General features: G+C 54.8%; 9 protein-coding genes across 9 annotated transcripts; 6 read left to right on the top strand and 3 right to left on the bottom strand.

Annotated features, from left to right (window-relative positions):
* Positions 1 to 239: 239 nt before the first annotated feature.
* Positions 240 to 3,251, top strand: N7532_003020 (uncharacterized protein; the record flags this gene model as incomplete). The annotated part of the gene is made up of 8 exons (XM_056615514.1): positions 240 to 327; positions 382 to 1,369; positions 1,421 to 1,749; positions 2,036 to 2,096; positions 2,154 to 2,247; positions 2,307 to 2,361; positions 2,418 to 2,617; positions 2,679 to 3,251. The coding sequence occupies 8 exons, from the start codon at positions 240 to 242 to the stop codon at positions 3,249 to 3,251; spliced, it is 2,388 nt and encodes a 795-aa protein (XP_056475871.1).
* Positions 3,252 to 3,759: 508 nt separating this feature from the next.
* Positions 3,760 to 5,510, top strand: N7532_003019 (uncharacterized protein; the record flags this gene model as incomplete). The annotated part of the gene is made up of 5 exons (XM_056615513.1): positions 3,760 to 3,838; positions 3,913 to 4,419; positions 4,479 to 4,755; positions 4,803 to 5,079; positions 5,136 to 5,510. The coding sequence occupies 5 exons, from the start codon at positions 3,760 to 3,762 to the stop codon at positions 5,508 to 5,510; spliced, it is 1,515 nt and encodes a 504-aa protein (XP_056475870.1).
* A 449-nt stretch (positions 5,511 to 5,959) lies between these two features.
* Positions 5,960 to 9,820, bottom strand: N7532_003018 (DUF3433 domain-containing protein; the record flags this gene model as incomplete). The annotated part of the gene is made up of 2 exons (XM_056615512.1): positions 5,960 to 9,630; positions 9,766 to 9,820. The coding sequence occupies 2 exons, from the start codon at positions 9,818 to 9,820 to the stop codon at positions 5,960 to 5,962; spliced, it is 3,726 nt and encodes a 1,241-aa protein (XP_056475869.1).
* A 469-nt stretch (positions 9,821 to 10,289) lies between these two features.
* N7532_003017 (sugar porter family MFS transporter) lies at positions 10,290 to 12,149 on the bottom strand (the record flags this gene model as incomplete). The annotated part of the gene is made up of 4 exons (XM_056615511.1): positions 10,290 to 11,050; positions 11,118 to 11,503; positions 11,568 to 11,768; positions 11,842 to 12,149. The coding sequence occupies 4 exons, from the start codon at positions 12,147 to 12,149 to the stop codon at positions 10,290 to 10,292; spliced, it is 1,656 nt and encodes a 551-aa protein (XP_056475868.1).
* Positions 12,150 to 14,180: 2,031 nt separating this feature from the next.
* On the top strand, positions 14,181 to 15,706 carry N7532_003016 (alcohol dehydrogenase family protein; the record flags this gene model as incomplete). Its single annotated transcript, XM_056615510.1, has 5 exons — positions 14,181 to 14,522; positions 14,589 to 15,372; positions 15,426 to 15,477; positions 15,549 to 15,593; positions 15,649 to 15,706. 5 exons carry the CDS (start codon positions 14,181 to 14,183, stop codon positions 15,704 to 15,706), a joined length of 1,281 nt encoding a protein of 426 aa, XP_056475867.1.
* A 261-nt stretch (positions 15,707 to 15,967) lies between these two features.
* N7532_003015 (putative GPI anchored protein) lies at positions 15,968 to 16,883 on the top strand (the record flags this gene model as incomplete). Its single annotated transcript, XM_056615509.1, has 4 exons — positions 15,968 to 16,052; positions 16,106 to 16,221; positions 16,283 to 16,416; positions 16,502 to 16,883. 4 exons carry the CDS (start codon positions 15,968 to 15,970, stop codon positions 16,881 to 16,883), a joined length of 717 nt encoding a protein of 238 aa, XP_056475866.1.
* Positions 16,884 to 17,441: 558 nt separating this feature from the next.
* N7532_003014 (uncharacterized protein) lies at positions 17,442 to 17,834 on the top strand (the record flags this gene model as incomplete). Its single annotated transcript, XM_056615508.1, has 1 exon — positions 17,442 to 17,834. One exon carries the CDS (start codon positions 17,442 to 17,444, stop codon positions 17,832 to 17,834), a length of 393 nt encoding a protein of 130 aa, XP_056475865.1.
* Positions 17,835 to 18,053: 219 nt separating this feature from the next.
* On the bottom strand, positions 18,054 to 18,890 carry N7532_003013 (uncharacterized protein; the record flags this gene model as incomplete). The annotated part of the gene is made up of 1 exon (XM_056615507.1): positions 18,054 to 18,890. The coding sequence occupies one exon, from the start codon at positions 18,888 to 18,890 to the stop codon at positions 18,054 to 18,056; it is 837 nt and encodes a 278-aa protein (XP_056475864.1).
* A 3,453-nt stretch (positions 18,891 to 22,343) lies between these two features.
* N7532_003012 (glycoside hydrolase family 71 protein) lies at positions 22,344 to 24,561 on the top strand (the record flags this gene model as incomplete). The annotated part of the gene is made up of 4 exons (XM_056615506.1): positions 22,344 to 22,478; positions 22,548 to 23,365; positions 23,420 to 23,877; positions 23,936 to 24,561. 4 exons carry the CDS (start codon positions 22,344 to 22,346, stop codon positions 24,559 to 24,561), a joined length of 2,037 nt encoding a protein of 678 aa, XP_056475863.1.
* Positions 24,562 to 26,274: the final 1,713 nt, after the last annotated feature.

The following is a 26,274-nucleotide window of genomic DNA, read 5'->3' as shown; positions in this document are numbered from 1 at the left end:
CGGCTTCACCCCGGATTCCCCGCCAGCCCCAGCTGGAGACCGACGATCAGGCTAGAAGTGGATTACAGCTCATCCCAAGCAACCCCAGCGCCTGCAGGGTCGGATTGGGGGTTGTCGGGCGAGAAGTGCACCCCCACGCCTCCACTCGACGCGGGGATCGCCTCGGGCTGGCGCGGTCTAGTACTTTTACAGCGTCATCCGCGTCAAGCAGGACTGCCCAGGACAGAACCACAGACGAGATGGCGGTGACACGCGCTCAGATTCAGCAGCATAACAGCCGCCAGTCCTGCTGGGTTGTCATCCACGGGGCCGTGTACGATGTGACGGGTTCGTCTATCCCATTTCGTGAGATGCGTGGAAGCCCGTGCTAACAGATCCTAGAATTCCTGGACGAGCACCCCGGTGGCGCAAAGGTGATTTTGCGATGCGCTGGAAGAGATGCGACCAGCGATTTCGACTCCGTACACTCGCCCGAGCTGCTCGCAGAGGCACTGCCAGAATCCGCGCTACGTGGGCACATTAATGCGGCTGAGCTGGCAGAGTGTGCGGAAGCAAAAAGCGAGACGAAGACCAGCAATCACCCATCACAGACAGAAAATAATGGTCCGCCACCGCTGAATACGTTGATCAACCTGCACGACTTTGAGCAGGTCGCTCAGCGTTACCTGACCCCCAATGCCTGGGCCTACTATGCCTCAGCTGCCGACGACGAGATAAGCAAGCGGAATAACGCAAAGGCGTACCATAAGGTCTCTCTTCGACCTCGCATCCTCAAAAGTGTTCATAGTGTGGATACTGCGACGTCCATCCTGGGTCATCGAGTCGCCCTGCCTGTGTACATGTCGCCCGTGGGTATCGCCAAGTATGCGCATCCCGACGGCGAATGCGCACTTGCCGCAGCGGCGGGAAAGGAAGGGCTGGCACAGGTACTTGCCAACGGCTCCAGTATGTCGGTCGAAAAGGTTCGAGCGAGTCGCGTTACCGAAGATCAACCACTCTTTTTCCAGCTGTATGTCAATCGGGACATTTCCAAGTCAGTCGAAGCCGTCAAACGAGCAGTCCAAGCCGGTGCCCGAGGTATCTGGATTACGGTGGACTCACCTGTGGTGGGCAAGCGCGAAATGGACGAGAGGATGAACCTCGATGTGGCTGCCACCGATAGCAATGCCCAAGGCGAAGGCGTGGCGAAGATCATGGCCAGCTCGATCTCCCCGTTCATCGATTGGGAGATTCTCTCGTGGCTACGGGATCTGACGGATCTTCCGGTAGTAATTAAGGGGGTTCAATGTGTGGAGGATGCGGTTCTTGCCTATGAGCATGGGGTTCAAGGCATTGTGTTGTCCAACCATGGCGGCCGCTCTCAAGATACGTGAGTGCACGCTTTCTCCACCAGGAGGAATAAGCTACTGACACACACCAGAGCACAATCTCCCCTTCTGACTCTATTGGAGATCCGCAGATTTGCACCACACCTCCTCGACGGGAAGATGCAAATCTTTATCGACGGCGGCATTCGCCGAGGCACCGATGTTCTCAAGGCTCTTGCCCTAGGGGCTACGGCCGTCGGCCTCGGACGGCCATTCCTATACAGCTTGTCGTCGGGGTACGGAGAACACGGTGTACGTCGGATGGTTCAGATTCTACGACAGGAGATCGAGGCCAATATGACCTTTTTGGGCGCCACCAGCTTGAAGGAGCTGCGCCCGGAAATGCTCAATACGAGTCGACTGGAGCGGGATCTTGTTGGAAGTGTGAAGCTGTAACAGATATCTAGGAATACATTTAACATTCGTCATAAAAGTGTTGACATAATTTACCACTACTATATTCTGGTATACTGCTAGTAGTTGGTTACTGCCCTAGTTAAAAACTACCCCCGGGTACTCTATGCAATGCCCCCACGCGGACGAGGGCCGACCCCCGCGGCCCCGCGAGAAGCGGGCGGTGGCGCCGTGGGGTGCTCGCCTGGCGGGGAAGCCGTCGATTAAACCCCGGCGTTCTCATCGTCAATCGTTGCTCTTGATCAAATTCACAGTGACCCTCTCCGGCAGCATGTCAGACCACCAGGTTGATGTTCTTCTGTATGGGCTCGGAGCGTGAGTCAACCCCATCCATCATTTCCGACTGCGCCAGCGGCTTAACACCCCGCGCAGGATCGGCTCCTTCTATGCCTTCATCCTCCATCGCACCGGGCGTGTGAGACTGACGGTGGTCGCGCGATCCAACTACGAGGCCGTGAAGGCGAATGTGAGCTCCGATGGCCTCTCAGCGTGCAAGCACTTCAAAAATACTAAAAATTAGGCAAGGGAATCACCATCAACAGCGAAAATCATGGGCAACACACATTCCGCCCGTATAATGGTAAGAACCGACGCCCATCCGATATGATGAACTGCGCTCAATCTCAATCCCATCAGTGGTGAAATCTCCTGCCGAGGCAGGGCCCGTCGACTACGTCGTGTGCGCACACAAAGCCATTGACCAGGAGGACGTGTCCGCGAAGCTGGCTCCGGTGGTGGATCAGGCCCGGACAACGATTGTCATCATCCAGAATGGCGTTGGGAATGAGGAGGCATTCCGCAAACAGTTCCCAAAGAACTCTATTTTGAGCTGTGTGGTAAGACAAGTACCTCTCCGACGCCAGTTCGATGCAATGGCTAACGCCCTACGCCCTATAGACCTGGGTGGGCGCAATCCAAAATAGCCCCGGTATCGTCAAGCACACCAAGTCGGAAGACATGCAGATTGGCCTTTTCCCAAACCCCCAGGTAGAAAACGCGACCGAGAATCAGCGCCTTTTTACCTTTGTGGAGCTCCTCAAGCAGGGTGAGACCCGATTTACCGTGCTCGAGGACATCCAGCGCCAGCGATGGGAAAAGGTGGTTTGGAACGCGGCCTGGAATTCGCTGACGGCATTAACTATGGTCGACACCCAAACCTGGCTACACTCCTCGCCCGATGCGGAGCCCTATACCCGGCGATTGATGCGCGAGGTAATCCAAATCGCCCGTGGCTGCGGCGTGCCCTTGGCCGATGAGCTGGTGGACCAGTTGATGGATCGCATTAATGCGATGCCTGGCATTGGCAGCAGCATGCAGACGGATTGCAAGAACGGACGGCCGATGGAGATTGATGTCATTCTTGGGTTTCCGGTGCGCAAGTCGCGCGAGCTGGGCATCCCAGCGCCGTACCTGGAGAGTCTATATGTGATTCTGCGCGCGGTCGATGGCCGCATCCGCGCGGCATTGTAGTTCACATGCGATGTACATAGCAACCCCCAACCTGCACATATCCTCGGCCGCATGAATGGAATGTATTTCCACCAATAACCATCTGCTGCAATGCATGATCAACTTGTCGGTTACTGCTTCGAGAGATAGTGAGACTCCCCCACGCCTGGCAATCCCACGCGGCCTTGCAGTGTGCCGGTGAAGGCGCGGAACAGGGGCCGTTTAGCAGCTCGGTCGGTATCTCCCCGGACGATCAACTCCCCCGCCCGGGATCGCTACCCCATACAGTTGTACAGTTGTCTTCTGGGGAATGCTATCATCGCGCCTGAAATATGGTAAGATGGATACTCCGGGGAGAGCGCTGCTGCCCCCACCTGGAAAGCTTGATCTGGTGATCCGATGATGTTTGGCTCGAGACAGGGTAGTGGCGGTATATAAAGCACAGAGCACGTTTTCCTTCTCTGTACTCTTGAATCACCCCGGTTGATCAAAAGTCCACCAAAATACCTGCGATTGACAGAGACACGCTATGGTATACCTAGGGCTCTCGGGGCAAGGCCTTATGACAGGAATTTCCTGTTCTACGGGCATGGGCTTTGTTATCTTCGGTGCGTGTCTGCTCTCGCCAACCCTATACCCAGGTCCACGGGTACCTTTTATGAAAGCTGCTGACACGCTTCAGGATACGACGATGGTGTCATTGGCGGGCTCCTCACAGCCGATGCCTTCAAAGAGACCTTCCACCTCAGTTCCTCGATGGAAGGGACCGTAACCGCCCTTTTTGTCATCGGCTGTTTGTTCGGCTGTCTGGGAACCAGCTTCTGCGGCGGTCGCTGGGGCCGACTCCTCATCGCACAAGTCGGATCGGGAATCCTGAGCATTGGTGCCGTCCTTCAAGCGTCGAGTTATACCACGGCCCAGCTAATTGTCGGGCGAATCGTCGCCGGGGTTGGTCTTGGGTTAATCTCCAGCAACCTGGCCGTGTGGCAGTCCGAGTTGGCAACGCGAAATACCAGAGGTACGCTGATGGCGATATCGCTGACCTTTCTGATTTTGGGCCAGGTGCTGGCGTACTGGATTGACTATGGCCTCTCCACCTATGAGAGTAGCGTTTCCTGGCGCTTTCCCATGGCTTTTCAGGCGTTGTTGGGGATCACGCTGAACGTAATGCTTCTTTTTATGCCAGAATGTAAGAATCCCATCGCTCTCACCTATTATCGGTACGTACTAATACTTACTCGACAATAGCTCCTCGGTGGCTGTTTCAGCATGGCCGACAACAAGAGGGAATTGATATTCTCCGACTTCTTCGCTCGTCAAATGGGAACGTGGATGAGGCCGCCATGACCACCACAGTGGCGGAAATTCAAGATGCTTTGGCTCTCGAAAGCGAGCAAAAGGGGTGGAAAGATCTTCTCAAAGATGATCATGTCCGTTCCAGGCGGAGAGTATTCCTCGCGTGTCTTTTGAATGCTTGTCAAGCATGGAGCGGCAGCACTCCGATCAGCTACTACACAACAGTAATGTAAGAAGTCGCATCCACTACCCGTCAAATCATTCTGACAGACCCAGCTTCGAGAACTCAGTCGGCTTTGATCGTCATTTTGCCCTTCTGATGTCCGGCTTCTTGCAGATCTGGTTTCTCATCGCCTCGTTCGGGACCTGGTACAGCATCGAGAAACTTGGTCGGCGCAGGTCCTTCATTACCTCTGCCATCGGCATGGCGTCTGTGATGGCGATTATGGCGGCAATGCTGGCGATTGATACTCATATCTCGGGCATCGTTGCGGCCGTCATGCTGTTTGCATACCAGGCCTTTTACACCTGGGGGTTCATGGGTGGAATCTGGGTAAGTCTGGCCATGACGACAGGCAGATCTAATGCTAACGTTCAGTGCCTCATCAGTGCTATGGACCTGAGGTCCTGCCGTTGGCACATCGTTCGAAAGGCATTGGCCTGGCCACGGCTTTTCTATGGCTTTCTACTTTCGTTGTCATTGAGATTGTCCCTGTCGCCATTGACAACATTGGATGGCGCACGTACATCATTTTTGCGGTCTTCAACCTCGCTTTCGTGCCCATGATCTATTTCCTCTATCCAGAGACAGCCGGGTTCAGTCTCGAGGCGGTAGATCTGACTTTCATGGATCGTACCAAATCCCCGGTGAAAAAGGCGGATGAGTTATGGAAGTCGATTCGTCGCGGCCAGCAAGTGACGTTGACAGAAGAGGTGGACCAAAAGGCCGAACGCCCGCATGTTACTCACGTTGAAGCTGCTTGAGTGTTTGGGGTTTCCCATGGCTACTTATTCTTGGAAGTATCTGTCCAAATGCGCATTCATCAAGTCATTCTCATTCAAATCTCAGAGAAACTACTCCTACATTTATGGGTAAAAAGAGCAAATCGTGTGCAATACTAGTTCATCAAATTCGTGTTCCTTACTATTTGATACTACCGGTGGTGTTATTCTTCCAATACCCAGCGCCCGATGCAACAAGACACGAAATGAAGACCCGCTTCAGTTGTCGGATGCTGATGCCAATGGTAGTCTCTATCCAAGACGCCAAATGCTATCTAAAATCACTCACAAACGCCAGTCCAAAAAGGTGCCCTTTACAAGTTGTGGTATCCAGTTATCCCAAATCAAGTCCCAAATACAAAAAGAAATTAACAGAAAAATCAGTTCATATCGTCTTCACATGGCACCAACGCAAATGTGTTTTCGGTGCATTAATTTTGCCTTCGTGACTGCAGCCCCGTCAGCTCCCGCAGCTGAATTGATGTAGTCTTGTTGGCCTCTGGCTCAGGCGGGGGTTCAGGCGTGGGCGCTGCTGGATCCGCCGGTTTGGGCTCTTCATCCACTGCAAATCGCCAGCGCCCATCGTGCCCCATGAACATGCGGAATCCGTATCGCTTGTTTAGAACAGCCAGGTGATCTCGGCGTTGCGTGCTATTCCAGTGGTGTGTGTCGCCAAAGTCGCTGAGCATGCGACTATGTGCAATCCAAGGGATGATTGCGCCAATGGACCGTGGCATCCGCGGACCTCGGAAGCGTCCTCGGCGGGTTCCGAAGACAACGAGAACGACCAGCGTGTCAAATGCGATGATGATGAGGGCGATGGCGAGGGATGGCACAGACGGCTGCATGGCCCAAGTACTTCGCATGATAGTGCCATTCGTTGCTTGAACCGGCTCGTAGAGTGGTTCGAGGTACAGATCACGCCAAATGGAGAAGTATGTACAATAGACCCACTGATATACCGTCTGGGTAAGATCGGTCAAGCGAACCGGGTCGAGAGAATTGAAGTCGGGATCGGCGCGCTGATACAGCCGGGCGATCAGGAACCCTGCCCAGTCGTACGAGGAGATGTTGTAGGTCCCATTGTTAGAGGTACTATTGCCCACGTAGCTCTCCGGGATAGCGGCAAACACCTTGTTGAATTGGCCCAAACTGACAGTGGCGTTGTCGAACATAGTGCCGTTGAGAATGGCACTGCCTGCAACCCGGTCATTCCAGTCAACCTGGCCCTTCGAGTCAAATGTGACGGAATAATCCTGCAACCGGACCTGTGGCTCGCAGTGCAAGGCGATGGTGTTGTTGTCGGTGACTGTGCTATTGGGCATGTAGTCCCAACGCCCCACGACGAGAACAGTAGATGTTTGACAGATATCGGATTCACTGACATCGCTCGGCGACAAGAAGTGGATGGAGAGGGATATGCCCTCGTCCTTGCTTTGCAAGTTGGGCATACCGGCGACGCATTCCACCGACTTGTTGTCGAACAATTCGTACTTCCAATAACTGTGGCCGGTTGTCTTATTATGAACCAATCCTTTCTCCGGAGATAGGGTCTGGCACTCTAGGGACGCGCCAACGCCTCTAGTGTTTGCTCCGTACAAGGCATCGGGATCGCGGTTGTGGATGTGGAGGGGCACGAAGGATTCATTGGGACTCGTCCAAGGCAACATGGGAACGCCACTCATGATGCTCGTTTGAATCAGGTCATATTCGGTGAACTCGGCGGCAAAGTCGTTCCGCCAAAAGATGGAGGAACTGTAGTTCATGGTCAAATCCTCGGTCGACATGACCGACGTTGTCATCTCCTGCATGAAAAGACCACCCGCCACGACCGTCAGGACCATGTTGATGACACAGGCCAGAGATACCAGGCCCAATAGGACATGTCGATCTCGAGCAGCCTTGAAGAAAATGGCGAAGGGGCTCTGCGAGGAGTAATTCAACGACAAGGAGGATCGTGCGGACGCCATCCCGCGTTGTAGATGAACCCAAGGCTCCAGGACGCTGAGGTTCCGATGGATCGAGGTACACAAGGAACTCACGGACGAGGCAACCACCGAGGGCAGAAAAGAGAGGACAACTTGCAGCGAGCTCGAGTCAGACTGAGTCAAGTGGCGGAAGCGGCCATCTCGAGCGAGAGATTGAACCACCAGTGCCATGAGGATTATAACAGCCGCCAGGGCGAGAAATTCGACAATAAAGAAGGGAATGACAAGGAAATGAGGCATAGGGTCGTTATGGGTTCGTAGGTTTTCACCGAGCTGGACTGGCGAGCCATCCTCTGCGAGAATCTCCAATCGATCTCCAGATGGACCTGGGCGCCAGTAGCATCGGGCGTTCTTGAAGATGCGTCGCATCTGACGGGTTGAAAACTGATGGAATTCGGCGTGAGGTTCGGAGAGGATGTTATTGGGGTGGAAGATGTCGGCGGCAATACTGCACATGGCACCGATAGAGCCGGGGTCGCTCTGAAGGAAGGTTTCGCGGGAACGGTAGAGAAAAAGAAGGTATACAGCCGTCAGAGCAGCGAGACCCAGGATGAGCTCGGACCAGACGGCCGCGAAGGTGACGATGGCGATGGCGACTTGCGTGGTACTGCGGATAGCCGGAATGATGGTAGGAGCATGATCCGGGTCAAACAAGCGGCCCAGTGTCAGGATAAAAGTCTGCTTCACATCCCGCGTGATCTTCGAAGTGAACTCTGCCCGTGTCATGATCGACGAGGTATCCAGCACCAGCAGTGGTTGCAAGTCACCGAGTTCCTCGCTGATGACAGGCAGTTCAGTCACCGTCCGGCCACCATCCGTGGCATTCTCGCGGATGAAGATCATGTCACTGGTATACGGAGCGCGTTGCGAGAGGAGGGCCTGGAAGTGTTCGGTGTTGAATTCCCTTGCAGTCAACGTGCGAGTCGAGGCATGGTGCAAACGAATTGACTCGATGGAGCTGTTGGCGTGCATGGCGACGCGGGCCTGGGCTTTGTGATAGCTGATATCGCAGGCAAAAGCGATCCCGCTGGCCGAATACTCCTTGTGGGTCGAGTTTTGAGAGGATTGGTTGGTCGCGTTGACGGAAATCAGCATGCCATACAAGTCGTACGGGTCGCAACCATTAGCCGTGAATGCTTTGGTGGTGTTGGGGTACTCGGCTTCGGCAGTCGCATCAATGACGGGCTCCCAGTAGCGGACCTGGAGGTAATCGGTTTCGGGGAAGAAGACGTTATCATAGTGAAAGTCCAGCTCGCACTCCTTCGCACTGCCATACGTGTCTGACAAGTCGATGCCCGAGGCATCCCATGACACTCGGGGAAACCCATCGTCAGGGTCGTCAATGGCCACGGTCAGTTTCTTGTCCACCGCCACATCCTGGCACGAAACCTGCGCCCAGTACAGAGCTTGATCCAGTTTCCACAGCACATCGCCGTCTTGATCGTCCTTGGGAATCTCGACGGGCGCGACCGCATATTCGCTGGAGCGGGACCGGCGCAGTTGTTCGTCAGAAGAGAGCACGGAGTCGACGGTGTTGTTGGCCTGGGTGGACATCCAGTTGGCTTGCGTTTCTAAGTCGACCAGCGTCGGCCAGCTTTTCATATCCTCATGCTGGATCACCTTCACCTCTCGCAACTCCAGGATGGTACTCTGCAGGGCCGGCAGGATCATGCGAATCGAGAGGGTCAGCATGGAGACCCACAGGACGACCCAATGGTGGCGGCGGGCGGCATTGATCGGGGTCAGGATGGTCTGGCCGAAGTTGTAGTTGATGAAGAGCACGCTGGCCGGGGCGCCCCCGGGCATCGACAACTGGAAATAAGGCTCGAGGCGGAGGACATCGAAGTCGGTGACGGACCAGAAAACGAGGAGGATCAGGGCGATGATGATGGGGACGTAGTTGTAAGCGAACGACTGGACGGCGGAGACATCGTCGGTGTCGGCGAAAAAGACCAAGCCGCCCTGCCGGTCGCTATACTGGCGCAGCCCCTCGAGCAGGAGGAGCATAGTCACCATCAAGCAGACCAGGGACGCAAGGTAGGGCGGGCGCAGGGCGAGCGGCCGCCAGCCCTGACGCTGCCGGTTGGCGGGCGCCAGAAAGGGTGCGATGAACGCTGCGAGGGGGGAGGGGGCCGGGTTAGCATGGCGAACCGGACGAACTGGCTACTCTGCCGCATCGGAGAATTCTATTCTGTAGGCTCTTCTGCAGGGCTCGCCGACGAGCGCTAGACTTCACGAAGGGGACTCACCAGCCCATTGAGCGCGGAGACCCAGCCCCCGCCGCTGGTCTCCGTCGACGGACATGCTGACCGGCGGAAGTGGTGCGCGGAGGAAGTGGTCAGGGGCATTGCCGGATCATGAAGATGAAAAGGATAGCAGGGCAGATCGTCGAGGCCAAGAAATCTCGGACGACATGACGTCGGGAGGGAAGTTGCAAGAGCTGAGGGCGAAATTGGGACGCGCGGTCGCGTGGGGCGAGCTGCCGGCTTGGCTGGTCTTGACTTGCACTACACAGAGTATATTGTAGTTTTTAAGGTGACCTGTATTGTGTATTCCTCCCATTATGTGTAATGCAGGTATTATCCTGCTGACTATTCTCCTCCCTGACTACTAACTACTCAAGTATGTACACAAACTACCTGCAGTGCGCGAACCCTGGAAAAACTGGGCAGTGCCTGAACCGCCGATGAAAGGCTTGGCGCTCGCCCGTGGTTTCCTCCCGTCCACCCCATTCTTGTTTCCCGGTACTTCCCTCTCTCTCAACCACACTGCACTACCGCATCTCCTTGTTGTCGCCCACCCGCTCCGTCGTGCTGACCGTCGGCCTCGACTCCGGCTCGCGCGCCTTGGCCGTCTCCAGGTCACCGTGCTCCAATGCCACCGTGCGGCTGGTGATCACCCGTGTCTTCCAGGCCGGCGTGCCCAAGTATTTGAAACCGTTGGGGTCCTCGAACATGGCCTCCGTCTCCTCCAGGGTCTTGCCAGCGGTCTCCGGGAACATGAAGAAGACGTGGATGAACATGGCCGCGTTGAACACTCCAAACAAGACATATGTGCGCCAGGTGATGTTCTCAAAAGCCGGCGGGGTGAAGAGTCCCAGCGCCGTGTTGAAGGCCCAGTTACCGGAAGTCGACATGGACACACCCTTGGATCGCAGACGCAGAGGGTACAGCTCGGGCGGGTAGGTCCAGGACACAGGGCCCCAGGTAGGTGCGTAGGAAGCTACGAACAGATAGGTGCACGCAATCAGTCCCTTCGCCGCGGAGCCCGTCAGACTCATGGACTGCTCGGGTGTCGTCCGCTCATCCATGGGCAGAATGCGGGCATGGGCGCCGAGAATGCCGGCATTGGCGAACATGAAGCAGCACATCAACAACGCACCGACTAGCATAGTGTTGCGGCGACCCCAGCGATCCTGCCAGATCAGGGCGGGGAGAGTCATCACGACGTTAATGATATACTGGATGGACGAAGCGAGCAGATTGGCATTGCCCGAATAGCCCGCCATGCCAAAGACATATCCGATATAGTACACTAGAGACACTGATCAGTACACCACTCACAATATAGTGGAACAGCAGAGAGGCGTGGGGGTACGGACTCATGACATTCATGCCGGTCAGCTGCGACCAAATTTGCGTAAACAGGCCAACCATGGTGCGGTTCAGCATCTTGGGCTTGAAGAGATCCAAGTATCCGGCGTCCTTGAAAGTCCGCTCCAGCTCGCACATCTCACGGATATCCTGCAGCTCGAAGGCGACAAAGGCGTGGTTGCGATCTCCCTTCGCGTGCACCAGAGCCAAGACTTCGTGGGCCTCCTCCCAGCGGTCCTTGCGGGCCAACCAACGGGGCGATTCAGGCAGGAACGTCATGGCGAAGAAGAGGAGGATGGCCGGGATCATCTGCAGACCCCAGGGAACGCGCCAGGAGGCCGCGCTCCAGTTGTCGGAGTCGCGGCCTCCAATGAAGGAGCAACCGTACGAGATACTACGATGGTCAGCCGCTGCCATCTCTCTTTCCGGACCACTGATGGAAAAGATAGAGGACATACTAGTACATGATCAAGATACCCCAGGTAATGGCCCACTGCTGCAGACCCACAAAACGACCACGCTTAGAGGGTGGAGACAATTCCGAGATATAGACAGGGACCTGAGCGGATTCGATACCAACAGCGAGACCGTTGATTATTCGACCGACAATGAGCATACCGATGTTTTGCGAGGCGCAGATGAGGGTGGAGCCGACAATCCTGGCCATCACATATTAGCCTTGAGTCGTGTCGAGTGGTCCGATTCAAGTGTTCTCTCTGGGAGAGGACTTACCAAATCACGCAACCAGTCATGATTGCATACTTACGGCCCAGATGGTCCGACACAAAACCAGAGATCAGGGCCCCCAGCCAGGAGCCTGCGGCCATCGAGGCGGTGATACCACCCTGAACGAGCGAGTGCGGACCACTGCAGTCGGCACCATCGTTGGTGAAGGGCGGGCCATTAGGGCCCTGGTTGAAGTAACAGTTGTAGGAGTTCTCGCTCAGCTGCGCCGACAGGGACGCAATGTCGAAGCCGAACAGACCGCCGCCGACCACAGCGACGGACGCAATCACGTAGATGTTGCCGATGAGCACCATGATGGACCAGAGCAGACCACGGCAGACAGTAGCATGTACCGCATAAGCGAGAACGCGGGATCAAGGGGGGAGGGGGTGGAGGAAGGGCGTGCCGCAGGAGGTTATATACATCGCCGGCCGAGGGGCTGCTGGCCACGATCCGTGTTCCGGAGGGCGTGCGCAACCTCCCGGGGGTCTAGTTTGGAAGCCATGTCGCATCGGCCGCGAGTGGTCGAATGGACGAGGGCGAGCTCGCTGGCCGTCTCCAGTTTTCTGGTGACGAGGCCGGCCAATTGCGCGCGTGGCTCTCGCGTGGCCCCCATGGGGAAATGCGACCCACCCCTCCCCAGACGGCCGCGCGTGGCAGACCCTACGGGTTTCTTCTTTCTATCTGCTCCTTTTCGAGTAAATTGTTGCTCTGGGTCATTTTTATGTGTTCTCGTACTTACATCGCGGCCCGATGTAGTTGCGAGCCATGGCAAAGCTTGGAAAGCTTGGCTGGTGGCGTCCGGCTGCTGGTGCTTCTCCCGTCAGGCAAGACCAACTGGGCGACCCCCTAATCCGCTCACGGCGTAGGACGCATCCACGCGAGGCGGCCAGTGCCCGCTGGACCAGCCGCCAAAGCCTTGCATCCTCCGTGCAGCCCTGGTCTAGCGCCGTGCTGGCTGCCTGTCCTCCAATCCCCGCGGAGGGTGGCGGACGGGTGTGACGCGCGAAAAGCGATCGATCGACGCCCAAAAAAAGTCAGCCGTCGGCATAAATCAGGCCGAGAGCTGCTCGAACCGTGGGTAAACAGAGGCACCCTGCGCCATAGGCTGGCAAGTCAGGATTTTGCCTTGTTGACTCCGCAGCAGCCAGGGGAGAAAGAGTCACCTGTCACGGGGAAAGAGTCATCGACTTCGCGGGGATAGCGGGGAATCGCGATGAACCAATCCGGCTAGGAAGATGCAGGCCGTCGATAGATCGAGAGGAACAGTGCACGCAAGACACCCTCGGAGCTTGCATCCGTCAGCAGGGCCAACACTGGGCATCCCAGCAGAGACTGGCCGGGACCTCCATGCAACCCTGCAATTAACAGGTGGGGCCTGCCATCGGGCTTCTGTCTCAATGTGATTCGGAGTGCTCTGCGATATTTGTCCGATCTGCTCTAGGTTGACAGGTGGTTCCCAGGGTTAGCTCTACAAGGTACCGCGAGGGATATGGCTGTCTCAGAACGTGGACAGACAAGAGGAGAGAGGGTGACAGGAAGGTTTTGCTCAAGGGTCGAGGATCCAGCATGTTCTGAGCAGTTCTGAGCAGGGTTGTTTCCGGACGATGTTCCGGTCTCTCGGTTCGCTTGCAAATTCGGCCGATGCTGGACACGACTCGCTTGGTGCTCTACTCGAATTGACACCACTGGAGAATGGCGATTCAACGCCACAATTACCTCGACAACTCTATCCTAGGGGTGTTCATCGTCTACATTAGCGACTGCAATCAAGTCAGGTGGATCATCACACGGCAGAGGTTCAACTCAGCTGTCGGGGGAGCTGCTGCAAGCCGTGCTGCTGGTGGATTACCGCGGGCATGCAAGGGGTTCTCCCTTTCCCGGCGCTCGACCAGTTCGATCCAGCCTTGGTACATCTAATTCTTGTATTTGGGACGTCTCCATGTTGTGTGCATTGGACCGCACAGCCTTTCAGACCGGTCTAGCGTCGCCTCAAGCCCCGATCGGCCAATCGTGGGCTGTTGTTAGCCTCGGGAGTCTCCAGTGTAGTACCGCGGTGGCTGTTCGCCCGCCCACCGCCATCTGGGGATCGATAGACTGTCGCAGGTGTATATAGAACGCCAATGTATCCTGTTCTGAGTTTTAATACCTTCCCCGGTATGCCGGGTGGATGTGATGGACTTTGCTTTCTCCTGTCTACTACTCGGTCCATAATGTTATTGGCCACATGACATGCCGTCACCTCAACTTTATACTAGGACCCTGCACTATGGCTACTATTCTTTCAGATCAGCGAAGCATGATGCTGCTCGTTGAAGCAGGTATAGCCTCACCTCTCCAGCTCAATGCCAAATACACTCCTCATCGCCTGCTGTGATGGCGCTGTACAGCCGACTCGCATCCGACAGCCGAGGCCCAGCGACGAGTGGATGGATGCAGCTGCGAAGTACAAAGTCCGCGACCCCTCAGCAAACACACCAACCATCTCCCCTCACCTTGGCGATACCCCAGCAATAACGACCACGAAAACACATCGCATCGATTCCATCAGAGGGATTCTCACCATGCAGGCCGTCATTTTCAAAGGACCTCTCCAGGTCGCCCTGGAAGAACGCCCGCGGCCCCAGCTGCAAGAGCCCACCGATGTCATTCTCAAAGTGAGATACACCGCGCTTTGTGGCAGGCAAGTTAGACCTCGTTCACCTCACACGGCACCTTCATCGCGGGGTCCATGGCTGTAGCACTAACTGTAGCATAGTGAGCTGCATGTCTTCCGCGGCCACCAGCCCTCCGGCACCGGCTTCATCATGGGCCACGAATTCACCGGTGAAGTCGTCGAGACCGGCGCCGATGTCAAGTCTTTCAAAGCGGGCGATCGTGTCGTCTCGCCGTTCACAGTGAGCTGCGGATCGTGCTTCTATTGTGAGAGCGGCTTCTCCTCGCGATGCGCCAAGGGCCAGCTCTATGGAAGCGCCATCCTCGATGGCGGACAGGCCGAATACGTGCGGATTCCGCTGGCCGATTCAACACTGTTCCAGGCGCCGGCGGCTATCGATGAAAAGAAGCTCGTATTGATGGCGGACATCTTCCCCACGGGGTACTTTGCGGCCAGCAATGCCTTCCGTTCGCTGGAGCCCAAGGCAATTGCAAACAGTACCGTGCTCCTGTTTGGATGCGGGCCTGTCGGTATTTGCGCACTCGTTAGCGCTTTGGAGTATCGTCCCAAGCATCTGATCGCCATTGACAGTGTCCCGTCACGTCTGCAACTTGCCGAGAGCCTCGGGGCTGAAGCGTGGAACTTTGCGGAGAACGAACAGGGTCTGCGCGATCGAGTCAAGTCCATCACCGACGGCCGCGGTGCGGACGTGGTCATTGAAGTGGTGGGTCATAGCAGTGCGCTCCGCATGGGATTTGAGCTGCTGCGTCCCTGGGGCGTGATGTCGAGTGTAGGAGTTCACAATGGGGAAATTCCCTGGACGGGCAACGAGGCCTATGGCAAGAATCTGCGTCTGCAAATGGGTCGCTGCCCTGTTCGCAGTAAGTGTACCCTGCTATACAAGCATCGGAGGATGAGGGCTGACAATGTACAGGCATCTTTGCGCCGGCCATGGACCTGCTGGCGAAGAAACAGGACACACTCAAGTAGGTTTCTCTCTGCAGCGCCCCGTCTTTTGATCTCTCCCATTTGAGGGTTGTGCTCACAAGGTCCCCAGTTTCATGGCCGAAGACATACGCCCGCTCTCGCAGGCTGTCCAAGCGTAAGTCTAGCCCATTGAGGTTTGGGTTAGCGACTACTGATCCTGAGACGTGCAGGTACGACGACTTTAACCAAATGAAGAGCCAGAAAGTGATTTTCGAGGCGAGTAAATAGGATAACTCTTACTACGGCTGCTATATTGTGAATGAATGACTAAGTTGATGCCATTAAAACATTGTGACATGATCCACCAGTCGTGGATCTATATATCTCAGTAGTCAGCACCACCACACCAGCGGCACCTTGAAATACCGCGGTGCATCATTGCATGTCGATTTGAGTTCAGTGCATCTCGAGTTATGCACAGTATTCCTGGCATGAGCCTGGATGCAATTCCCCACGCAGACTGACCTCACTCCCAATCGCATCGCCCAAATGCGGCCGTCGAGACCGGATGGCGTTCCCACCCAATCGCCGAGTGGATCCTGCGACAATTCCCCATTCAAATTCGAACTTCCCGGTTTGTCGTCCTGTTCCTTTCTACATCCCCTCTCGCACTCAACATAATGTTAGGCAAAGCACTCTTGACACTAGGCACGGCCGCTCTCGCTGCTGCGGAATCATCGGTCGTCTCACTGTTTATTCCCGATGTCGAGGGCACCGCGCTGGTCGCGTCCGTCGTGGCCCAGGTTCGTCCGGACCCCGCTGATCGGCATCGACTCCGCTGACCCTGTGTTTTTGCTGCGATAGAGCGCAGGCATGACAACCTACAGCATCAACTGTCCGTCCGGGACTGATAGCTCGGACTGCGGCGTTGCACCGGGCTTGACCCTGACCTCGGGGTCCAAGACCGTCGAATGGAGCATGAGCGAGCCCGGTGAATTGTACATTGCCCCCTCCATCAGCCCCAGCACTTGAAGTGTGACAATAGATCACAATCAATTGCTAACCCCAAGGGTGTTGGGTTAGCTTTGGTCGCATTGTCTGCGAGATGGGAGGCACCACCACGGCCACCTGCACCGAGACTGACAGCGGGTCGGGGGCCAACTTCCCCGGCACCCACACGATGACTTTCGCCAGCAGCGACATCAGCTCGCTTCCCGTCACCATCACGGCTGGCGCGGCCGCCGGAGCCACCACCGGGGCTTCGGTTGCGACGACGGAGGCCTCGGTCACCTCGGACCGCACGTCGCAGACGTCCACCAACACCGAAGCCACCACCGGGCCCTCCGACTCGGCAAACGATGGCATGTCCTCGGCCACCAGCACGGGAGGCATCGCGCGGATCACCGGGACTCCGGCCCTGGCATTGGGCGGCGCTGCGATCGCACTGGTTGCGGTCGCTCTGTAAGGTGGTATCAATGACCCAAAGGGCTGTTTCGGTCGTCCATATATACTAGTAGTAGGTAATATACTACCGGCATTGTAGAGCATGCTGTAGATAATCATTGCCGAACCCAACAGGGTTTGAATTTCGTACATGCAAATACTTGATCAGATCCATGGATGTAGTGTATCGATTTTATCGTTTCTTGGCGGGCTTGGAATCGGATGCTCGTGAGGTACAATACTGAATTATGCCGTGCAGTGTAGATGTGAGGACGAATTGGCCTCCAAAGTTGACCGTCGACATGCGACTTCGTAGCCTCGCTTACTTACAACATTTACCTTCCTCAAGTTCATCAGCTCGACACATCTGTCGGTCAATACCATGCCCCTCCCCCCTCCGGCCCAATCACTAAAGTCTGGCTGTGCGAGCTAAAAGACCCGCAATCCATAGCATCCCCGGAGCTCCGCCAGCTCGTCGAGGACATTCTCAAGCTGACATCCTCCTACACCAATCCGGAGCCAGGCACCCAAGAGATGTATGCGATATACCCAAGACACCAAACAACCAGCCCAGCTGGTCATGATCACGAGTTACCCCTCGCAAGAGCTCAATACCGAGGCCGTCGGCGTGTACGCCGCGCAGTATCTGCCGCGCATGACTGAATTCGTGAGGTACAAAAGTCCCTGGCAACTCGATCTTGATGTTCGAGATCTGTCTCTCGCAGACACCATTCGCGCGTTCTTTGGAGAGCCGGCAGTTGAATTCGGGCAAGAGAATTGGAAGTTGGGATGTCTGGCCCAGATGGTCCAGGGACAGAAGATAAGAGGCATCGCCGGCGGCGCAGGCGACCAGGAGAGGATCTGGGTGCATTTCGTTGCCTGGCAAGGTCAAAGCGAGGACCATTCGCCGGGGAATGGAGAATTTTGTATCTCAAGAAGTTCATGGGCCGTTGACATGCCTGGTATCGACTGAGGGATGATGTGAGAAGCGTTGCGAAAAAATAAGTCTCGGGGTCTGAGTTTAGTAAAATCATTGTTGAAGTATGCTGTAAATATGATACGAAATAGTTTCGCTGAAATTTGTAAGTTCTTTATTATTCATGAGGGTATCTTGCTCCTGGAGCGGCTCTGAAAGTTCGCGATGCTAGTGACATGTACTCCCGATCATTTCCCATTTTCACAAACAGTATGCTTAAACCAACGACATACGGTGCGGGTTAGCAGTTCCAGCAGTGCCATGCTCCATGATATGACCCTTACTATTCGCCGGCACATTATTGTCGGGCGTGGGGGATGTGGCGCTCTGCGGAGGGCAGGAGTCGGTAAAGGGATTCTGTTTGAACATCATGGAGGATCGCTCTGGGAGGAGGTTGGCGGTAGAGTTGGTTTTGGAATGCGCCAATGGCTCGCTGGACACAGCAGAGGCCTTCAGCAATTCTCTGGCGGCAATCCGTCGCGACTTGGCTCGGTCTCGAGCGCAGTGGATGATGCTGATGCCAAGGAAGAGGGAGATCAGGCAGACACCGAAGATGATGGCGGCGATGTTGCCCTTGTGGTTGTATGCCTTCATCGCCGTGCTCTCCGTGCTGGTCGCAGTTGCGGTGCTGGTGCTCGTGGTCGTGGAGGCAGTACTCGTGGTGGTCGATCCGCTGGTAGTCGACGTGGTAGTCGCAGATGTCGTGGTTGATGATGTGGTAGTTGAAGTGGTAGTCTCTGAAGTGGTCGTTGATGATGTTGTGGACGAAGTGGTTGTCTCCGAAATAGTTGATGTGGTGCTATCAGTGGTAGACATCGTCGAGTCTGTGGTAGTCGCTGTTGTAGCCCGAACAACAATCCTCGCCTTGTCCGAGTCGCTATCGTCCCCATGACGAATTTCCAGGACCTGCAAAATTTCGCCATAGGAACGATCGACCAAGGTCGGGTGGTGGTCGTCCGTCTGCGAGGCCAAATCGGATGGTGGCACCGAATAGGGCTGGCCGAGCACCTGGGCGCATTGTGCGGCCAAAAGGAACAGGATTGACTTTTGCATCCTTGCTATGTCACAGTCGAAACGAATGTTTGTGATGATCTGTAGATAGGGCAAAAGAAGAAAATTTTTCCATTGGAGGGAGGCTCATTATCTAGTGGTTGACTACATGGCGACGACTGAGGGACGCGCCGCCTGCTGGGCAGTAGTCCCACTGTTGGGGTGGCTATTTCCAGACCAGAGGGCCGGACGCTTGTATTGTGCAGGTGCTTCGCCGTATCGCCGGCTAGACGACTGGTTTATTTTTGTAGCACGCGACGCGGACTGGGCCAGTGGTGATCGGTGGGGAGGGCTTTAGTTCGATGGCACACGCAAATGCCGCGCGGCAGGTTCCCACAGGGCTGACTGGTCGAATCACCGAGGGTTGAAGTCTGTGTTCCTTCAGCATCTTGATCGAAGGTTATTTCGATTGCGATTTCTAGGAAGCCAGCTTTGCAACTAGCCAGTCTGCATGACCGTGGTCATCGGGAAGCCGACAAGGCGATGTGGCCGGGATTTGCGGCCAGAAACCTCCTCTCTTTGTCGGCCCCCTGTCGCCGTCGGCCCTGCTGATCGCAATGCAGAGAGCAGGGTCTTGCTGCTAAAGTCATATCCGCAAAAGCCCTCAGCTCTATTGCTATAAACATGGTGGCATGGCAAAGTTTTTTTGGGGAGGGGGGGGGGGGGGGTTGACGATAATGCCAGCAGTCACTAGCGAGAGTCAAGGAGGAGGGAGCCCGCGATGCCTCGGCGAGGGAAAAGTTATTCCCGCCATCGCTCGACATACCCGCGCTCAGCCTCAGTCTTCTTCCTAACACTGTGAAGTCTTCAGTAGCGCCCTGCGTTACTGTGCTATGCACCTCAACGCCCTTCCTGAGGATCGAAATTTGGAAAGACATCACCATTTGGGTTATTGATTGTGGCACTGAATGTTCAGCCTCAACCGCCCCTGAGCCCCACCGGTTGGCGCTTCGCCTGGCTGTCATTGGCTTCACCGTCGTTCGCTAGTCGAGGCGATGGAAATGGAAGGCATCCACCGCAGCTTGGCAGCGAGCTTATTCGTTTTTGGGAGGCTGTCTATCAATCGGCCGTGGCATTTTCAATCCTCAGCGGGCACCTCCCGAGTGATACTAATCAATCATTGGCGCAATGTTTTCATACCTTACTGTTTAATTGTTTTACATGCAATTGGGACTGATATTCAAGGAGGTTACTTACGCCACAGATGACATACTGCAGGGGATCTCCACCGAGAAACGTGAGCAGATATCCTAAGGCACTTCTTAGTCACCTGCCAGTATGGGAGATTTGTGCTACGGCGACAACTCTACTTCAGCGACCTTCAGAGGCATCCCGAGTCAGAAATCAGATGACTGCCAGTTGACCGCTCCGGGGGTGCCACCCATCGCATCGACAAAGATCATCTGGGTCGAATCCTCTGTCCTCTTTTGGCTAGCAGAACTTCAGCAAAACTCCCGAGATCGCTCTCCTGATTGGCGGTTCAATCTATTTGGACAGCAACAGTTTGCACAAATGACGCAATGCGATTCAGGGTAGGTCGGGAGAATGCACCAGTATTTCGTGAGAAGGGGGCGGCTGCGTCACTCCATGATCGATATCTGACGCGGGAGAGGCCAATCGACAGCTCAAGGGCATGATGTTCAGAGGGAGTTCAACATGCAGTCGAGACAGCACGAGTCCGGAGTCCACCGAGCCCCTACATGCCTTTCCACGAGGCACTGACGTCGTGGCGGGCAATTGGACCTGCAAGGCTATCGCGATGGCGGTGCGAGCACCGGCGTAGCTGTTGATGTCAGTTGTACAAGGGGCACTCCCTTCGACGGATCGTGATGTTGTATATAACCAGGCTTGGCGACCAGGTCACGAAGTGATGTTCTCGACTGCACGTTGACAGACGGCGCTACAATATTATTGGCTAAATCTCGATTGCTGAGCAAGTCCTCGTTTTAGTATTCATCCTCTTTCTACCAATTCACCATGCCGATTTTCCACCGCGACTCGATCGCCAGCTCGTCCTCGGGTCGCAGCATCGAGAAACCTCACCAGGCGCACAGCAACCATAAGCTATTTGGCAATCGCTCCTTCCGCTCCTCCGTTTCATCCAGATCCACTCAGTCGTCCAGATCAGGCTCATACAGGCATGGTAGTCGCCGTCATACTAGTCTTCTCCATCGCACACCCGAAGTCCCATCCATCCAGGCGGCCCGCGAACAGGTTTTTTTTCCGAGCAGAAACCGCGGAACAAGAGGCCGACAAGGCCCTGATGGCGTCCAAGATTGCCGTAAAGGAAGCGAGGGATCATGTGAAGAACATTGAGCGTGAAGCGGCCGAGGAGTGTATACCTATGATCTTCAGATGAGGACACCCCCGAGCTGCCAGTGGCCGTGGGTGGGCGATCATATGTCAACGGTCTAGCCGGGTGCCTACCGCAGAGCCTGACTGGCCAAGATCAAACAGGACCAAGCCAAGTCCATCTCGAAGAGAGCCAAGCCACTTGGGCGTAAGCGCTAACCTTGGCTGGGGCAAATCAAAGGCCGCACTGACAGCCGCGTGTACCTAGGTCATCACTAATGCGGGGATGGTCACACATAACCGCCGGGCGGATGGAGTGCATATGATCAACGCGCAATGTCTCGATTCAGTCCATGCCAGTGTCAACCACGTGTATTATACTCTACCCTTATTGTTAAGCTGTGGTTGATCTTGATTAACTGTGGCTTCTGCTTGACTTTGGTTCTTGTGATGATATTTGCGGAGCCTTGCTGAGGTGTCGTCGTCGATTCAAATACACTAAACGGTGATTTATTTTTACTCTATTCAGTCATGCCATGCCCTGACATCATCGAGTTCCTTTCGTATTAAAAAAACTATTCTCATCATTTGCGACATCACGCTCGCAGAATATTCTACGTGCGCGTGGGTTACATTCGGAACGTTACCCCATAACCGGCTGATAGGACGGATTTTCCGCTAGTCTCTGATGTCACGGCAAGGGATCTCGTGCCGTTGCCACTATACAGTGTAGGAGGATCCCGATGGTCGTTGGGCCCCCTCAGCATGCAGTGCCAATGCGTGGGCGGATTCTGTCCGACCTCTGCCTTCACATTCTTCACCGACCTGGGAAAGCGTGATTGCTCATAGGCCCGCAGTCTTTCGGGGCGAGTCTGAACTTTGTCAGGGGCAGGTTTAAGCTCTGACGGACCCCGAGGCATCATTGCGATGACTGTGTGGAGATGCCCAATCATGATATAGGAAACTAGTATGGCTGGTGTGCAGGTGGATATCGTCGATCGAGTTACACTCCGGTGATCATCTGCCTACGGCCATAGTCATTCCCGCCAGATTAAATGGATATGCGATCTCTTTATTAACGGCTCCAATGACCCCTTTTTCCTGAAACCATGTCTCAGCCCTGAGGCAGAGTTACCAGAAATCATCCCCGAAAGTCAAACTATCATGATCATGACGAAGATCCTTGTGGCGTTGGTGTCCTGTCTGGGTATCTTGGCTCATGCTTTGCCGGGGATGGCTGATGGAGGACACTCATCCAAACTAGAAGTGACAAACCGGCTGGTGTTTGCCCATTTCATGGTACGCTTCGTCATGACGGTGTCTTCGTGTATCTGCAGACAGCATGGCTGAATAGACCTACATTTTTAGATCGGAATTACGAGTGACAGACACAGCGCCGCCGACTATGATGATGACATGAAACGTGCCAATGCATTAGGCATCGATGCCTTTGCCTTGAACATTGGAGTCGATCCATATACGGATCAGCAATTGCAGTTCGCATACGACTCGGCGGCGAGAAATTCCATGAAGGTTTTCATCTCGTTCGACTTTAACTGGTGGAACACCGGACAGGCCTGGGCTATCGGCCAGAAGATTGCACAATATGCCGATAAACCGGGCCAACTCATGGTTGACAACAAGGTGTTTGTCTCCTCGTTTGCTGGCGATGGTCTCAATGTGGAATCCTTGCGCGCTGCCGCGGGGAGGCCCATCTTCTTTGCGCCCAACTTTCATCCCTCGGATGGGACTGATATTTCTTCCGTCGACGGTTTGTTGAACTGGATGGCCTGGCCCAACAATGGGCAGAACAAGGCCCCCACGCCGGGGCAGAATGTCACTGTTGCGGATGGTGACAAAGTATACGTGAATGCGCTCGCGGGGAAGGCGTACATCGCACGTGAGTCGGCTCCTCCTATTCTCCGTCCCCCGGATGTCTCTGACACCACAACTCCTCCAGCGGTCTCCCCGTGGTTCTCGACCCATTTCGGCCCCGAGGTCTCCTACAGCAAAAACTGGGTGTTTCCCTCGGACTTGCTGTGGTACGATCGCTGGAACGAGATTCTCCAACTCGGACCCCGCTTCATCGAAATTGTCACATGGAATGACTACGGCGAATCGCACTATATTGGACCGTTAAATTCAATCCATACGGATGACGGTGCATCCAAATGGGTCAATGACATGTGAGAGTTCACCTGGATCTTCTCCTCGAAGGGACCATTTACTAACAGGCCCAGGCCCCATGACGGATGGCTCGACATCTCAAAGCCCTTCATTGCGGCGTTCAAAGACGGGGCAAAGTCTGCGACCAGCTATATTAAGTCCGACGAGCTGGTGTACTGGTATCGGCCAGCTCCTCGCGGTGTGGACTGTGATGCAACCGATACATGCATGGTGCCCGCGAATAATGGCAGTGGGAATTACTTCATAGGTCGTCCAGACGGCTGGCAGTCGATGCAAGACGCGATCTTTGTGGTTTCGCTCCTTCAGTCCCCTGGAACCGTCCAGGTCAACAGCGGTGGTACGTTATATCAATATGAGGCTCCTGCTGGAGCATTCGCCCAGCAGGTACCGATGCAGGTGGGAGTACCTGCTTTCACGGTTCTTCGCAACGGTAGTCCAGTCCTGTCGGGAACAAGTCTGAAACCCATCATCAACGGATGCGTGTGTGGCTTGTACAACTTCAATGCGTATGGTACGTGTATGATGCTGATCTGTTGGGTTAGAATGCTACTGACAAAATTGAATACTAGTCGGGACACTGCCCCTCGAGCTTAGCGATCCTTTGCTGCAAGACGGACTTGCGGCTTTCAATCAAGGCCTTCGCGTACAGACATGTCAACCCAGTCCCTCATTGGGCACAGTGCCTCCCCCATCAACAGCTCCGACTACCACCTCGTTCATCGGACCGACTACTTCGACACCTCCAACAACGCCCCCAACGACCCCTCCTGACACTCCCCCAAGCACCCCACCGACATCGTGTCCCACGACTTGCCCGACCACTAACTGCGGAGGATCAACAGTCACTGTGAGCGTCACGACCACATCTACTACGACGCAGACCGATATTGTGACTGTATCTCAGACCGCTCCAAGCGAGCCCACGGGCGGCGGCGGCGGTGATGGTGGCCGCAATGATTGTACTGCTGGAACAGGCCCAGGGAACTATGTTGGTCTATGTAATTTCTGTTGCAAGTTCGGATATTGCCCTCCTGGTCCTTGCACCTGCACCGGGTATGGCTCACTTGTGCCGGCACCCCCAAGCACAGGGTGGCACGGCATTCCCCTCTCCAGCGAAGACAACTCCTATCTCGGGCTTTGCAGTTTCGCGTGTGACCATGGGTACTGTCCGCCGACGGCCTGTATGATAGTCTAACGCGCAAGTACGAGTGATGGCTAGAATTTGACCAAGGGTCCATTTTTATCTGGTCAGTTGGTGGGGGAATGTTTATATCCTCGAGAGAAAAGATGTATTTGGAAATGTAGTATGAGAACTGAGGTTTACCAATCACATGGCTCACTGTCTTTCAGTTCGCCTCCTTATCATCAGTATACAATCGCCCCTAAATCTCTCCTGCCCCTGCCGGCCTGGCAGCAACCGCATGGTCGAGCTTTTCATTGACCGATACGGAAACTAAGCGGAGATTATTGCGAGGCCACCAAAGGTGATACTGACCAGGAGCACTGCATTAAAGGAGTCGGAGCAAGCAGTCTTGAGAGCTTGATGTGTTTGACATGTTTGGCCATGCTGACGGCCTGAGGTTTGAGTGTCTCACATGATCTTCTGGTCCCCACGTTCTAGAAAACGACGCGTCGAATAAACCAGCTTCGGTGTTGAAATGTCTCTCTCCTCTACCCGATATCATATAGTTCAAGCAATGGCCCTATGAATTGAATCTCGATCCAACTGAGGGAATTTTTTTTTTTTTTTTTTTTTTTCACGGAAGTTTTTAAAAACAGATGACCAGTGTTATTGCCAACAATATGAAGTGCAGCATATTTACCAGGCCAATTTTTCCAACCGACGATATTCTGGCTCTAAGAAGGGCACATCAGCCGCTTATGCTGACAGCAGGACATCGCATGTGCGATACAGGAAGTCTGATTGGACTGAAATTTCTTGGCACCCAATTCTCCAGTAGTTGTCGAAAGGCTCTCAGAAGCTAAGCCTCAAGATATGCAAGGCGCGCAAAATGTGCCCTATTAGGCTTAGCTTATGCGCCAACATGACCTGCCTCGCGCCGCAGACCTGGTGTCAGATTCGTTGCTCGAACGTCGCCCAACGTCGAATTCTGCTTTGGGTCTGATTTTACTGTCTCTGGAACTGATCTTTGGGCGAGAGAAATTTTCCTGGTCCAAGGAAACACGAGAGGCCAGACTGTGATCGTAGTCCTCTGGCCCAAGTCGTCTTGGACTCGTTTCCTCCTGATGGGCGGTGTTCCTGGCCGATCAAAGGCCTGTCGTACCTGCAGGAGGCGGAAAAAAGGCGTACGTTTCACGGCAGTACGGTGCGCGGATCGCGCTGTTATTCGCTCTGGATTGCTGTTACGAATCCTACTAACTGCATTAGTAGTGCGACCTGCAGAAACCAACGTGTGGTCAATGCAGGAAAGCCTGTATCCAGTGTGACGGGTACAAAGATGGTCTTGAATTTTATCAGTACAAAGCTCCCAGTAGCCATCACGGGAATGAATCTGATGCTAAGGCGCCAGTTTCATCGCGCGTATCCAAGGACAACAATATTCAGCGCATCTCAGACATACCGGAAAGAAGTTACTCTCTTTCTCAAAGGGCTTGTCAGGTGGGATTGGAGGCTTTTTTCTGGAGCGCATATATGCCAAATCGACATTCATACCAACTCTTTGATGACACGCAACGCACACTGGGTGGTTCAATCAGCATTCTGCAAGACTTGATTCCACAAAGCAATCTTCTAAGAATCGGGCTTGGGGCAATGGCCATGAGGACCATTATGCTGAATAATGGAGGCCCTCAATGGATGAAAGAAGAGGCTATGAGGTTGCACACCCTGGCCTTGAAAGAATTGGGCAAATCCCTGGCCGCCCCACAGAAAAAGCCTCTTGAGCTT

This window comes from Penicillium argentinense (assembly GCF_028826775.1).
Source record: "Penicillium argentinense strain IBT 30761 chromosome Unknown utg000004l_segment0_segment0, whole genome shotgun sequence".
NCBI lineage: Eukaryota > Fungi > Ascomycota > Eurotiomycetes > Eurotiales > Aspergillaceae > Penicillium > Penicillium argentinense.
This window is presented reverse-complemented; position numbering and strand designations above follow the sequence as displayed.